The sequence below is a fragment of the Agelaius tricolor genome, unplaced genomic scaffold (assembly GCF_023055355.1).
Source record: "Agelaius tricolor isolate 1412-34295 unplaced genomic scaffold, bAgeTri1.0.p SCAF_17, whole genome shotgun sequence".
In the NCBI taxonomy this organism is placed as follows: domain Eukaryota; kingdom Metazoa; phylum Chordata; class Aves; order Passeriformes; family Icteridae; genus Agelaius; species Agelaius tricolor.
Genome location: NW_027269277.1, coordinates 15,197,551 through 15,209,949, shown reverse-complemented (window position 1 = coordinate 15,209,949; position 12,399 = coordinate 15,197,551). Strand labels below are relative to the sequence as shown.

The 12,399-nt window shown below is 52.0% G+C and overlaps 1 protein-coding gene across 4 annotated transcripts in view; it reads right to left on the bottom strand.

The window, feature by feature from the left end:
• The window catches only part of DLG3 (discs large MAGUK scaffold protein 3), a 78,402-nt gene that overhangs the window by 64,462 nt on the left and 1,541 nt on the right, over window positions 1–12,399 (bottom strand). For 3 of the 4 annotated variants that reach the window (XM_071442569.1, XM_071442567.1, XM_071442568.1), the window contains exons 2-4: window positions 10,992–11,123; window positions 3,335–3,483; window positions 1,589–1,738 (exon numbers count right to left, since the gene is read on the bottom strand). In XM_071442569.1, the coding sequence (XP_071298670.1) occupies window positions 1,589–1,738; window positions 3,335–3,483; window positions 10,992–11,123 (431 nt within the window). The remainder of the gene's footprint in view (window positions 1–1,588; window positions 1,739–3,334; window positions 3,484–10,991; window positions 11,124–12,399) is intronic. The other variant, XM_071442571.1, reaches the window with a different exon arrangement.

The following is a 12,399-nucleotide window of genomic DNA, read 5'->3' as shown; positions in this document are numbered from 1 at the left end:
CCTCCATCTCAGGGCAGTGAGCCCCTGCTCAGGGCTGGCAGCTGCAGCCCCTGAAAATGGGTGACCCCTAAAGCTCCAGCACCTGGCACCAAGGACTGGCCCCATGCTGACACAGGCTAGGAAAGAAGGAGGCTGGAAAGAATGACAGGAATTATTTCAGGTCTGGAACAACCTGCCTCAACAGCGAGCGAGTGAAGAAGCCAATCTGTTTAGTTTATCTAAGGGAAAGTTAAGAGGGAACTTAGATGCATCTATAAATACCTACATGTTGGGAACATTCTGATTGCCAAGGTCCTTCATCCTAGCAAACAAAGGCAGCAAAATTTCTTTGCTGCTGGGAGCTAAACCAAGAGAAATACAGGCTAAGAGTAAAATACAGATTTTTAATGTGAAGGATAAATAATCATCAGGCCAGCCAGGCCAGGGACAGAGCAAATTCCCCATTGCATGAAGCCTTACAATCAAAACTATGTGTCTGCTGCTAAAGGAGACATTGCAACTCAGCCAGACATTTGGGGCTGGATGCAAGAGCTGGTGTACTTCATGGCCTGGGACAGATAGGAAGAAAATCCCTTAAAATCACAACAGAATCTGTTCCCAATTGCTCAGGCTCTCACCCCCTCCTAGGTTTTGCCCTGTGATTCCCCTGATGTGGTGTTTCCCACCCACTGGCAAATGGAAATCAGCAGCCAAACTCATCTTCTTGTCATATTCAGAAAACCACTGTCTCGCCCTTCAAAAACTGCTAAAGATATGGTGAGTGATTGAAAATGCAGAGAGAAACAAGAGAAAAGGAGAAATTAAACAGTAAGAGAAAAAAATGGGGTGTTACCCATTTTATTGCAGTTCAGAAAAAGAAAGGAAACATTTAAAAAAGGACAGAAGAGAGGCAGTGCAATTTTTGTATTTAAAATACTTTGGAAGAATACTTAGACTTAGCAAACGAGCATTATTTCAAACTTTGCCAAGAAAAACAACATTTTCATATAATTTTAAATCTGTGGTGAGCTCCATTCTTCCTGGCCACTTCATCCTTCCAAAAGTGCATTTTGCCCTTCACTCATCCCTAAAACTCCCCTCAAATGTGTAGCCCAAAGGATTTTCTTGCACCAGGTGGAGGCTGGGCTTTACGATGCACATCCAAATAAATGGTGTTTCCAAGTAAATAAGACAGCAGAGAAAAGCTCCCAGGAAGCTGAGGAACGGACCTGCCATTTAAGAGCTCAGAGAAAAAAATATGGAAATCTGCAACGTGGGAGCGTGCCAGCGCCGGGGGCGAGAGGGACGGGCCTGGGAGGATTTCCAGCTCCAGCAGCCTCGTTATTCCTGCGCCACATCCACCTGCCCTCCCAGCCCCGAGGGCTGACACCACTGCTAAGGCAAGGGGATGGTTTCAGCGCTGTCCAGCCCCTGGCACAAGTACTGCTCGATTTTCTGGTGAGAGCATCAGCAGAAGAGCCAGGAGGAGGCCCTGCCAGCCCCAGGGGAGGGACACGGCGCGCCCGCGGTGCCGGGAGCGCGCGGCTCCGGCGCCGTGCCCTCAGTGCCAGGCAGGGCGGGAGGTGGCGTGGGGCGCACGGAGGCTCACCTGGGGCAGGGTGCTGTGAGAGCTGAGCACCAGGCTGCACACACTGGCTGGTGCCTCTGTCCGCCGTGCTGTCACCCTGACCAGCCGTGGCGCTGTCCCCGCAGCGCTGGCCCCTGTGGCGAGCCTCTGCTCACGGTCCCAGGAGCAGCCCTGAAAGCAGACAAAGAGGGGAGACAGGTGGGTAGGGCAGGGCAGCTGCCTCCAGGCTCTCCTCTGCTTCTGGAAGGGCCAAAAGGAGCTTTTCCCCCTGGTGCCTTCGATGGGCATCCCCCCTCTCATGCCTCAGCCTGCGGGGCACTGGCTCCAGGGCCAGCAGGGTCACTGGTGGAGGTTTGCTGGCCCCACACTCTGGGACTGTGCCATTGCTGGGCTGCATTTCACGTTTCAGCAACACAAGACATCTCAAACACATTTTTTTAGGGAAAGAAGGAGGGATTTGATGGTGTCAGTGGCTTGGGCTGTGTTCAGTGCCAGGAAGCCCTGCGACTGGATGCTTTTTTCATCCCACTTACAGGCAGGGCACAGTGGAAGGAGCAGGGGCACTGCTCACACCAGCTGTGCAAGGCCCACAGTTGCTTCCCTGCTTGTTTCCACATTGATTTTTCAATGTCCTTGTTCAATCCTGGGGATGCGTAGACTGGCCTGGCCACAGAGACTGGTGGCTATTGCCAGCAGAGTTCACTGTTGGGTGGATCAAGGCTACAGGACACCCAAAAAACTAAAGCAGGATCCCACTGCTTATGGCATAACAGCATTAAAAATTTGTTCTTAAACACATACTGGAGTTGCAGGTTTGACTTTAACTAGAGGGACTGACAATGTGAAGGGTGTCAAGAAAAAATGTGACTAAAGTGGCTCCTGAGTCAGAGGAACACAAATATCTCCTGCAGTGATTGTGGGCTGTTTTGTCCTCCTTGTTCTTGATCCCCAAACTCCTTTAAAGTGTTCTTCCTTAGATGATATCATTCAGCTCCATCTTCCCTGTGTGACACTTAAATTTGGAGTACCCCCAGGTACTCCAAATGATGGGAAGTACCTGGGATGGGAAGCCAGTTCAATCTCTGAGGCAGAAAATGGTGTTTATCTGATAGGGTTATTTCACTGAAAGGAGGAATCCCTGAATTTTTGCATTTCTGCACTAGATTTGGGGGATCCTACAGCATCCCATGGCAGGGCAGTGAGTGGGGGATGGAGGCAGGAAGTAGGGGATGAAAAGAAGGCCTGCAAATACACGAGGCAATTTTATTTACTTTGGTGCCTTTGAGATAACTGAGACCCTACTGCTCAATTCCTGCCTCTCCACCTGGTGCTGTATCTTTTAGAATGCTGTTGAAAATTGAAGAGAATGCAAATAAGAGAGACACAAGTTATCTGAAAGCTGGGAAAAAAAATCCTGAAAAGGGAAATTTGAAAGACTCAACCTACTTCACTTATCAAAAGTGGCTGGATCAGAGAGCTGAAACGCCTCCATGGGAGACAGTGTCAGACAGGAGCAAATAATCCAGCTGCAACTGCAGAGCAGGAGCCAGAGCTGGAGCTGTTCACATTATGAGTAATTCAATTAACACTTGTGAACCAGGGAGGTTGCCTCATTAATGAGACAAGCTATTACAGAGAATGTGTGGGAACAGCCTGGATGTGATCTGGGCAGGCTGTGGTGGCCAGCAGCCCCTGTGCCCCTTGAGATCCTCTCAGCACAGGAGTGTGCAGGGTCTGGCCCTGCAGCACCACGAGGGTGGCTCTTACCTCAGGCAGGGTTTGGGGCTCTCTGGGTGTGACTGTGGAGCTGGGCTCGCTGTCCCCAGGCTGCTGCCTGGCTGTGCCATGATGTGCATCCAGGCTCGGAGACTGCTCGGGTGCAGAGCGCAGCGTGAAATCGTAGAATTCATGGATATCTGCAAAACAGCAGGAGAAACATCCTCAGGACCAGGGGGCAGCCTGAAGCCTGACAGCAGCCTCTGTGGGGTGCAGCACCTGTGACCTCCACTCTGCCCCCAGGGTCTGAGCCCTCTGTGAGAGGCTGGCCCCTGGGAGAGGGCTCTGCTGGCCCCCTGTGCTTGCTGTGCTGCCCACCACTCGCCCTGTGCAAGGCAGGAGGTGTAGTGGGGTGCCTGGCTCACCGTGCAGTGCCCATGGCTCTGGAAGGCATGGGAATGTCCACAGAGCAGTGACCACACAGGCCACAGGGACTAAGAGCAAACTGCTCAGCAGCATCAATCCAGCACCCAGCCCATCCTGCTCTCCTCCAGGCTGTGCCAGCTCCAGGCATGATCCCCTGTCCCTGCTGCTCTGACAAGCCTCCTGAACCAGGCAGCCCCTGCCTGCCCTGACTCTGATGGGCTATTCCCTCCCCATCACAGCACCCCCAGCCTGTGGAGAGGCTCCCTTCCCAGGGGGACAGGCAGAGAAGCCACAGGGCACTCAGTGTACAAGCTCTAAAGCTGATGACTACAACTCTGTTGACCCCAGCTCCCTCCCTGCTATCTCCCCTCTTCCCATCTGCACACTGCCACAACAAGTATCAAGCACCCTCATTCTGGGCTCCAAGGACCTGAGTCTGCTGCTGTAAACCACAGTGGCTCTGGAGAGAGACACAAAAATGGGGTATGCCAGCCCTCACTGCTCCAGTGACACTTATGGGGTGAGACTGGGACCTGAGAGCAGCTGCCCAGGTAAAGCTCCAGAGGTGGGAGCCCAGCCCCTCTCCTAGCCCAGCCAGGAGGATTTTACCCTCTCCAGGTCACACACAGAGGATTCCAGGGAGCAGAAGGGCTGCAGTGGGCTCTGCTCCTCCCTAAGGAAGCTCCCACTGCTGCACACTCAGGCAGCTGCTGGCCCCTGGCAGCCGCCAGTTATCTCCAGAGCCAGCACCTCCAGAGTGGTCAACATATCCACTGCAGAAATGTTTAATTTCAAAAAGGAAACTACATCAAAAGTGAGAACTTGTTTTTATGAAGAAACTGAAAGGGGTAACAAAAGCTTGTGGGAGGCTCTGAGCCTACTTAGAGAGACCCACTGGGACATCAGAACAGACATGGAGTGTCTGGCTGGAGGATACTGTAAAGGCAAAAGGGAGGAAAGCAAGGCTTGACTGCAGAGGAAAAGAGGCTATTGAAAATGAGAAGACATTCATCTAAACTGCTGAAGCTGCATCTAAATGAGAAAACCAGAATGGATGGTAAATACTGTCAGGTTAAAGGTAAAGCTCCAAGAGGTCAGCCAAAAGAGTTTGGTAAATGCCTTCCAAAAGCCATAAAAAAAGTCATAAATCCCTTCAAGCACCTGGGAAACAGGAAGCCTGGCAGAGCCTGCAGGGCCAAAAAGTCAAGGCAGCATAAATGAGCACTTGAAGCAGGAAAAGACACAGCAGGAACCTGAGATTATTTTCTGTACCTGCATCTGCTGTGGAGGAAGCTGGAGAGCCCCACTTCTGTGAGTGACTGGAGGGGCAAGCTGTGGCTCTCAGCTGGAGGGGGATGTGGCCACTCCCATGGCACTCCCTGGGAGCTCAGGGATGAAACACCTGCACTTGCCCTCCAGTCAGTGATTTCTCACCTGAAACTATGCCACAGCATGGCATCATGAGGTATTAAACACCCACATCACAGAGATTTCAACAGGAAATCTGGTGAGCACTGGCAGCGCAAGCAGGGACACGCTGGCCACTGCCTGAGGCTGGTCCCTGGCTGCAGCAGGATGCTCTGCCTAAGCAGGGATACAGCAGCTGCAAATTTGTCTCACAGGTTCATCAGTGAAGGCCTGAGAGAGCAGGGTCTGCTGAGCAGGGATAAGATCAAGTGAGGAGGGTTTGCTGTTCTCAGTGCTGAAAAATACTGAGACCAGCTTGACCAAACTCTCAGATCCCACCATGAGGACATTCAAGACATGCTCCCTGACTGGAGCTGGGAGCAGCAAGAATGTGCACTCGGATATGGAAGTGAGAGTCAGGAGTGATGAGAAGAAGAAATGAAAGAGCTGCTTGCACCTTTTTCAGCACAAAGCATATTTTGCTGACTAATAATCTAAAAAATGCACATGACTGACAGTCAATCACTTTATACTATAAAAGGCAAGTCACACTTTTACACAGTGAGAACTTCCATCATACCTCCCTGAGGTGTGTGAAGATCCTTCCCTTGGGTGGGGACACCCCTGAAGGTCACTCCTCAGGCTGAGTCAGTGATTTGCCCTTGGTCATTGATATGGGTGAGTGACATCAATCTCTACTTAGTAGTTGTTTAGCTAGCTTTAATATAATTGCTTTAATATTGCTTCAAAAACAGTGCCCTACACTAGTAATTATAGCTATCCATATTGTTTAGTAAATAATTCTGATTAAGCTCTTTTTTTTTTCTCTAATCCTTATCATTATTGTAATACATTTAAACAAATAATTTGATACCTTTATATAAATACATTAGGTTTATCATCCTTAATCCTGTGGGACAAGTTGTATAAAGGTTCAATTACACCTGTATAATCCTTTAGACATACACCATTGACAAAGTCTGGGGCTAAATTGGATCCAGCTGCACCCAGGCTCCTCTCTGAGGGTGAGTTTAGAAAGGAAGGGTGTCCTTTCTTCACCTTGTGACTCAACAGGAAGGCTTTTATAATAAACTTTGTCTGAAGCTCCCACTCTGCCCATGACACCAGGGCTGCTTTCACAGAGCAGGGCTGCACGCCCAGGCACAATTCCCCATCCTCTCTCCCAGTGTTTAACCAGGTGCCCATGCACTGCAGCAGCACATCCCTGATGCAGATGGGACAAGAGCAGCTTCAACCCCATCTTGCAGCTCCCAGGGGCTGCCTGGTCTGTGAGCTCCCAGCTGTAGGGGCAAAGCTGATACAGATCTCACTCACTGGCAGAGCAGCTGGGTGCCCAAGGGCAGGGAGCACTGTGCCACTGCCTGGCATCAGTGCCACTTTGGGAGCTGCTGTTTTGTGCTGCCAGGCTCTGTCCTGTGCCCTGGAGACAGCTGGCAATGATGGGAGGAGTGTGAGTCCCCAGATGTACCCACTGCACCTGGGACACCCCTTCTACAGCCCCCAGGCTGCCCCTGAAACCCTCCCAAGCCAGACATGAGCTCGCAGCAAGCCCTCACTTCACAGTCAGAGACACTGGACTTTGTTTTCCTGCTAAAACATCTCTCCCTCTGGTTATAAAAATAATAATTGCGTAACAGGATAGCAGCAGCTTCTGGCTGCACGGATTACTCTGGGAATACACAAAACTTTGCAAGAATGAAAACAGGATTTGAAGGGCTCCATTGTGGGGGTGTGCTGCTGCAGGCACCCCCGTTTGTCACCCATCTGCTGCAGGAACACAGCCTGGGGCAGCCCAGCTGGCAAGGAGCCTGAAGGGCAGGAAATTTGTCCCCTGAAGCAGCCACTCTCCACCTCCAAAACCCTCAGCCCAGTTTAGGTGCTTGCCAGAAGAGAGAATTGTTGCTGGCACCAGGGATTAGAGGAGTTTCAGGATTGGTGGACAGGGTTCAGGCAGCAAAGGATAGAAGTACATTTTAGGACACATGGCATTAAGGTAATATAAATATATGCTGGTTTCTCTCATTTCTTATGAGCATCACAAATTGCACACAAGTCTGCCTCACCTGTGCACTTTAAGAGCTGCACTACCTGAAAAACCTCCATAAGAGGACCTTGTGGTAGCAAAAGATGAAGCTGCATGTTCTGTCTCACAGCCCAGTTTCTGTCTGATGACATGCAAATCCATTCTGGATCTAATAAGGAAAAGTAACTCAAGATTTACAGAGATTATAATTTTTTGAACAATTTTTTTTTTCCTGGGGTTAACACATCAGATAAATGCCATTAAATATTTCTATAGCACCAGCCTCTGTGCACTAAAGCACTGCCCTTGTGCCAGCCAGCACATGCACTTCCAGAAAATGACATTTCTTCCCCAATGTGTGCACTGTCAGCAGCTGCAGCACCACAGATTTACCCCAAGCAGAAACCCCAGCCTTGCAGCAGACCCATTGCCATTCACACCCATGGCTGCCACAGCAGATCTTTTCCAAGCAAGCTGCAAGTTTCCATCCTTGCTATGGGCAAATCTGCAAGAGGAGGAGTCCTCAGGGTTGGGCAGCCTCCAGATTGCTCCAGTTTTCCAGGCTGGCTCCTGCAGCCACCCGGTGAAGCCATTACACCATCCCCAGCTGTGCTGCTAGCAAGCAGGTCTTGCTGGGGTTTTGCACCCAGGGAAGCACTGCCTGCCCCTCCTCTTGCCTTTATCACATCAGGATGTCATGAGGAAACTTTTGCGGGGTAAAAGGAGCTGCAGGAGAGGACTGGGAGCCAAGCAGCTGACAGGACCTACAGAGGTCTGCACTGGCACAGGAGAGAAGCTGAGTCCCAGAGGATTTTTGGGAGGAGCTTCTGGCAGTTGGGACAGCTGGACACACACAAACCCTGCCTGTCCAGCTTCTCCCACTGCAAAGGGCACAACAGCCCCTTTCAGCCCCGGCTCTGGGAAGGAAAGGTCAGGGAGCTGCTTTTGTGTGCAAGCCCCATCCTCCCCAGCAGCACAAGAGACCAAGCACTTCCCCGAGAGGCTCCACGGAGCAAAGGGAAAGCGGGGTCACCATCGCCCCAGCCCAGGCTCCTGGAGCACCCCTCTGCTGGGCTGTTTCCTTGCAAGTCACGCACTTGGCTCCACAGCCTCAGACACGGAGAGAGGGGCCAGGAGAAGGGAGCCAGCACAGCCTGTTTTCCCTCTGCACAGCCAAGGAATTTCTTTTGTGCTGAGCAGGGTTTGGCACATTCCAACAGAGCAGCTCCCGCAGCGCGGGCCGTGCCGAGCCAGCCGCGGCACCGCCGGGACAGGAGCTGTCCTGGCACGGGCAGTGTGCCCCCGGCACAGGCTGAGCCAGCGACAGGGAGGTGGCCACAGGGATTTAAAGGGCTGGGCCATGCTCAGAGGAGTCTGGCAGAACATGGTGCATGTGCAGAGCAATGCTGGGTATGATCACTGTGACTGGCCCATCCAGCACAACACTGATGCATCCTGGACACAACAGAGGCTGGGGCTTCTGGAGACCCCAAACCAGCTTATTCTTAAAAAAAAAAAAAAAGCCCACAGAAAGTCATATCCCTGGCATTTTTCATGTGGACTAACTTGGCAAACTCCAGGATGTTTGGCACTGCTGGGAGCTCTACTATGGCCTGATGCATTTTGATGTTCTAACTCCAATCAGCCAGTGTGTGCTCTAGGGGAGCATTACCTGCAGGAGCAGGTGGCCTGAAGACAGGGATGGACCATGCTCACACATTCATCTTCCCCAGGGGCTGAAAAAAGCAGGGCTGTGCTGCTGAAAGGCTGCAAGAGGAGGGAGCTCTGCAGGCTAAGGCCTCTCCAGAGCCAGAAGCTTCTGGCATGGCATGGGGCAGTGAGATGGGAACTCCGCACTGAGCAGTGTCTGTGCTCTCCTGCAAATCCTCCTCCCACACCAAGCCAGCCCTGTGACTCGGAGCAGACTTCAGGCAGAGACACAGTGGCCCACTGGGAAAAGGAGGGGTGAAAATAAAAATGAAAATAGAAATGTTCCATCATCCTTGCAGGGCTGTTACTGTGCTCCAGTTGGTTCGGACCATGGACACGAGGCAACCCAGTGTGTGCCAGCTGTGTGTGGCCATAGTGAGCACACAGCCAGACACAATGTCCATGCTGGGACAGAGACATTCTCAAACCCACACTCCAAGGGGAAGCAGGGGGAGGGAGTTGAGGAGGGGGGGCGGAAGTAATTAATGCAAATTCCTAGTTTAGGTAAACACATCTAGAGAAAGGCTCGCTCTGGCACGGGGAATTAATATCCTGTTAAACCAGTTGAAAAGGTCACCAGTAAACAAGAGACACTCCCAACACTCCCTCGTGCCAGGGCTGATGGGACACCAAGACAAATGGCTGAGAGCAGGGACGCTGCAGCATCCGCCTGCCAGCCTGCAGCTGCAGCCAGCTCGTGTTCTCTGCAGCCACACTCTCTCCACAGCACTTCTGCACTGACAGCAGCACCCTGGGCCTAGGGAAAGCTGCTTTGCTGCCTTCACAGCCACAGGGAGGACTGGCCAGCACAAGAAAGCAGCCAGGGGTGTTGGGCTAATGTCAGGTTGGTCAAGGTCACAGGCCTGCTGGGGATCCCTGCCTCCAGGCTGGGGATCATTTAGAGCAGGTTGTATAAATTAAGAGATAAGAAAGGAGATGTACACTGGCTCGTCAGTATGGGGCCCATCTGTCTTGGGGAGTGCACCCTTGGCACATTCCTGTGCTGCTGCTGGCACAGACATTCCAGCACAAGACCTTTAAATGAACATGCTGGGACTGACTGGAAGTCTCTAGGTGATGCTCCAACATGAAGAGAGAAAAAAGGATAGAATAAAATTACTCAGGACACAACATTCAACTTCATCTTCAATGGAAAACCTGAAGCACAGAGGAGCTGCTGGCAACTCATCTCTGCAGGCACAGAAGTGGAACTCAGGCTGCAGAGGTGTGAAGAAAAGGTGAGAGCTGCCAAGAGAACAGCGAGGGGGAGCACCAGGGCTGAGACAGCCTTGGGTCAAAATGCACTGAGAGTGAGCCACAGAGCACATGTGGAGCTCTGCACCCTGGGGCCTGGGTCTTCTTCTAAGAGTGCAGAGCCTCTGGGGTGCTTTCCCTTCCACCCCACGAGGGAAACTCAGCTTCTTTCCCAGGAGATCCAGGAACAGAAACCACCAGGGCTGCATGCATTTCCCAAGGCCCACAGTGAACAGAACTTAAGGAGAATAGCAAGATAGCTGTATTACACAGAGAAGCTGCTTAGTCCAGGAAGACTTCATTTGTCTCAATCCACATGGAGAACTTTATACAGTACTCAAAATGCCATTTTCTGGTATCCAGCCCCAAGATAAGCCTTGCTGTTAAGTCGTGTGTGAAATGGAACTGCTGGAACTGTGTGTTTCTCACAAGTACTGGTGGGTCTAAGCACAAGAAAGGGCAGAGTGCCCCAGAGGAGCTTGGGTATATGTGGGTTCTCTCTTAAAGACAGAAAAATACAGTTTTCCTTCCTGGACACACCTGGGCTGCACTGCACAGAGAGTGCTTGCAGCAGGGCAGGATCCCTTAGCAGGTGCTGGATAGAAGAGGCATGGCCTGATCAAGAAGGTGTTACCCCGTGTCCTCAATCAGACTGAGGAATGCTGTTCTCTACAAACACCCAGTGATTGCAGCCCTGGTATCTCCTGCCTAAGCCCTGGAGGGGAAAGACAGCCCAGCTCCCTGGCATTGCATGCCAGGTGTTTCCACAGAAGGCACTGCTCAGTGCCAGGCACCGGCGTGGGATCAGGCTCCCAGGAAACCCCACTAAACACAAGGACTGCAAGGGGCTGCAAGGCAGGGGCTTACCCAGCAGAGCCTGGAAGAGTTCACTTTGGAAGATGTGCGAAACTTTTCCAATGGAAGCTTTTAACTCCTGCTCCTCCGGGGACCGCAGGGTGCTTTGGTATCTGGTCAGAATTTCCACTGCCCGTTCAGTGTCTGCAGAGATGACACAGGAGTAACAAGGCATTAGCATTGTAAGATGCTAAGGGAAGGCTTGAGTGCAGCCTGGAATAATGCCTCAAGCTGCCTTCCAGTCTGGATTTTTAAAAGTCAGACAGCCACAAAAGCAGCCTTCCTTACACACACCTGGGAAAGCTAACCCTGCTGAGAGCCACTGAGGGCCCACAGCAGAGACCTGGACAGGAGGAGAGGTAGTTCTGCCACCAACCCTGAAAATCAGGGGATAAAATCAGATTAACTCTGAACCCTGTGGCACTGGGCAGCCTGAACACCTCTGCCACCTCCCAGGCACAGAAGCTGTTCAGGAGCTGGACACATTCTGGTTGCACAGGGCTATGAATACTACTGCAGGAGCTGCAGCCTCCCACATAGGGCCAGATGGCTGCAGCAAAGCTGAGCGTAGGCCCATTCACGTAGTGCAAACAGCTCAGCTACAGGAGTGGCAAAACTTGGGTTGCTACAGGGTGAAGCATAAGAATTGCTGAAAGCAGCAAACAGCCGTGGGTCAGCAGGAGACAAATGGGAAAGGAACACAACACCTTGGGGTCAGAGGAGATGCTGGTGAGGAGGGGAGCTGGAGGCTGCCATGAAGCAACATTTTGGTTAATGACTGGGCTAGGCATAGCTATGAGAAAACCCTGGACCTAAAATAGTGGAGCTGTGATCTCTCTGCCTGGACACCTCCACACTTCTCCGGGCAGACAGCCAGAGCCGCCAGTGCAGTTTCGACCTCAGATGTTACCCATGCCTCAGGCAGGTGGTGAGCTCCTGTGGACTTTCAGACCATCCCTGCCCCATCAGTGGATGTTTCCCTTTGTCACCCAGGCAGACTGCAGACAAAGAGTGTCTGTGTGAGAAGGCAGGGAAGCTGTCCCGCCACTGCTGGAGGCTCATCTTTTAAACCAGGAACTCATGCAGAAAGGATGACCCTGCTCATCACAGGGCTCTCAAGAATTCAGGTCATCAAACAAGGGGGCCTGTGTCTGCTCGGGTACGTGCCACCTGGTGTCCCAGCTCGCCCAGCCGTCCAGCTTCTCCTCGGCTGAAAGGGAAAGGGAAAGGGGGTCCTCCTGCCTGTGTCACCAGCCCACACTGACTCATCGTGGGAGCAGAACAGGGAAAGGAGTCTGGGGAAGCATGAACAGCTTTGACTTGGAGCTGGGCTCCACACTTGCTCCAGGAAAAGCAGGGACTTCCCTGAGCTTTGTGGCAATCCTAACCCTGTGCTATTACTAAGAGCTTCCTTTTCTGC